Here is a 2,370-nt window from a genome sequence, read left to right as displayed (position 1 = left end):
TTCGACCACCGTGCCAGACGGGACTACCGACGCCCCTGTTTCAGTGTAATTTCCCTCCGATCGCCGATTTGTGGCTGATCCTTTTGCCGATCGAATTTGTAGCGGGACGACGACGTGTTTGAATTTCGACTTTGTCCACCGAACTTCGGGTGGACGACTGGAAATATGGTTCTCCCCACGAATTAATTTCATCCAATCCGGCGGTTGTTTCGTCCGGATTTCGGCGTGAGGAGGTCAAACGAGTGGAGATGCTCTAAGGCCTGCATGCATTTAATTAGAAGTAGTAACCCCTAGTAATTACTCTCCACCTCTATTTCTCCTTTTTTTAGCTGGCAGAAACAATCTAGTAAATGCGTGGGTGGGATGGAAAACCAAAGTGAAAGAACAATGGCCTATGCATGCTCGCGTAGCTCACCGAAGACTGAATTCCTATTAAATAGGGAGCACATCTGATTGGGAAGAGGCAATCGCTATAAAGACTTTTAGCGTCCAATCAAATACTGCCTTGGTTCGAATGCAAAATCTTGTAAGCCCGACGGAGGGAGCATGCCATGTCACTAAAATATATTGGAATGTGTGATGTTACTACCTATATTACTCCCACTATGAGTAGTCTAAAGGGAGATGAGGTTCCCGTCAATATCGAGGTGCATATCGTGACTTCATCAATCTCAATATCTGTCGGATTATTGTCTTAGTCTCTTAGATTAAGTCTATCGGAGGTACTCATATGGGTAGTTGCGCGTGAATGCCTTTATAGGGGGAGTGTATGTACCGCGTTGAGTGACCGGTGCCAGTGAGAAGGGTATTGGTTTTAATCGTGTTTAAGTCATAATACTGGCCGTATAATCTGATCTTATTCTCCCCCGACTCAGAGCTAAGAAGATCTCAGATGATCGACCTTTTGATTTAGCAAAGCGATAATCAAGTTCCGTCTCTAACCCAAATATCATTTCTTGATCTACGCTACATGTCAGCCTTGGCACCGCCGGCCCTCCCCGGCCGGCGTCCCGTGCGGCGGCGCCTGAGCGCAAGCCGGAGGTGTCCACTATCCTTGAACCTCTTGCTCTCCGACTCGACGATGTCGCACTCCGCGAAGGGCACCGGGTACCGCCTCTTGTCGTAGCAGTAGGAGTAAACCATGTTGCGCTCCCTGAACCGCCGCATCGCCTGCAGCTTGGCGAGCGTCATCACGGCGGGGTCCGACGCCGCCACCGCCTCGGCGCAGCCATGGGCGGGCAGCATCTGGTCGACGGGGCAGCCGGCGAGGGCGAGGTCGGTGAAGGAGGCGACGAAGGGCCCGTGTTGGTAGTTGACGCGGTAGCGGCCCCCCGAGGTGGCCCAGTTGGAGCCGTCCCAGACGGTGCCGTAGATGGACATGGGCTTGGACGGGAAGTCGCCGCCGGCGCGCGAGCGGCTGACGTGGCGGATGGGGACGTCGTCGACGTAGAAGGCGACGGCGTCGCGGGTCCAGAGGATGGAGTAGCGGTGGAACTCGGTGGTGGGGTCGAAGGGCAGCACGTAGCGCTCCTCCCGGCCACGGCTCACGCTGCCGTTGCCGTACACGTTGGTCTGGATCCGCCACGGCTTGCCCCGGATGTTGCCCAGGAACTCGAAGTCCAGCTCGTCGTGCGTCTTCTGGAACACGTCGCCGTTGGAGGTGTAGAAGGCCACCACCACGCCGGCGGTGTAGTCGGACGGGAGCTTGATGGAGGCGCTGAAGAAGCCGTGGTGGTACATGGACGACGAGATGAACCCAGACCCTGCCCATTAATTCATTCATTCATGCAAACAAGAACGCGTTTATCAATTAATATAATGGATCAATTGAACAAATTATAAATTAAGCCGCCATGCGTGCGCTTGCCATGAACAGCCGAGAAATTATGGTACGTATACCGGTGGAGCGGTCGAGGAGGAGGCTGACGGTGCGGTCGTCGGAGGAGCGGAGGATGTTGTCGAACCCGAACAGCGGCGTGTACACCTTCTGGAAGGGCACCGTCGCCGTCACGTCCACCGCTGACGCCGCGGACGGCGACGCTGCCGGCAAGACCAAGAACGCCACCGCCAGCACGATCGACGCCAGACGAAGCATGCCGCCGGCGGGCCGCCACCGCGTCTCTCTCCTCTCAACGGAAGCTTAATTAGCTAGCTAGGTATCGGTGGCCGAACGTCGTCGTTAATGGTGGAGCGAGCGAAGGAGGGGAGACCGTCCGTGACCGGCCCAAGAAAATCACTGCGCCAGAATAGCAGCATGCGAGTATATTTACCTTAAATAGTAAATCAATTCCGCGTCGGTTTATCATATCGAATTTTCAAGAGTTACTAGTACAAATGCCCGTGCGTTGCCACGGGTATTTAAGATTTATT

General features: G+C 54.6%; 1 protein-coding gene across 1 annotated transcript; it reads right to left on the bottom strand.

Annotated features, from left to right (window-relative positions):
• Window positions 1-849: 849 nt before the first annotated feature.
• Window positions 850-2,095, bottom strand: LOC124689295 (probable xyloglucan endotransglucosylase/hydrolase protein 30). The gene is made up of 2 exons (XM_047222849.1): window positions 1,900-2,095; window positions 850-1,763 (listed from the first exon to the last, which is right to left on the bottom strand). The coding sequence occupies exons 1-2, from the start codon at window positions 2,093-2,095 to the stop codon at window positions 967-969; spliced, it is 993 nt and encodes a 330-aa protein (XP_047078805.1). The 3' UTR covers window positions 850-966.
• Between the last annotated feature and the right edge of the window lie 275 nt (window positions 2,096-2,370).

The sequence above is a fragment of the Lolium rigidum genome, chromosome 2 (genome assembly GCF_022539505.1).
Source record: "Lolium rigidum isolate FL_2022 chromosome 2, APGP_CSIRO_Lrig_0.1, whole genome shotgun sequence".
Lineage (NCBI taxonomy): Eukaryota > Viridiplantae > Streptophyta > Magnoliopsida > Poales > Poaceae > Lolium > Lolium rigidum.
The sequence above is the reverse complement of the archived record's forward strand: the minus strand, read 5'-3'. Positions and strand labels throughout refer to the sequence as shown.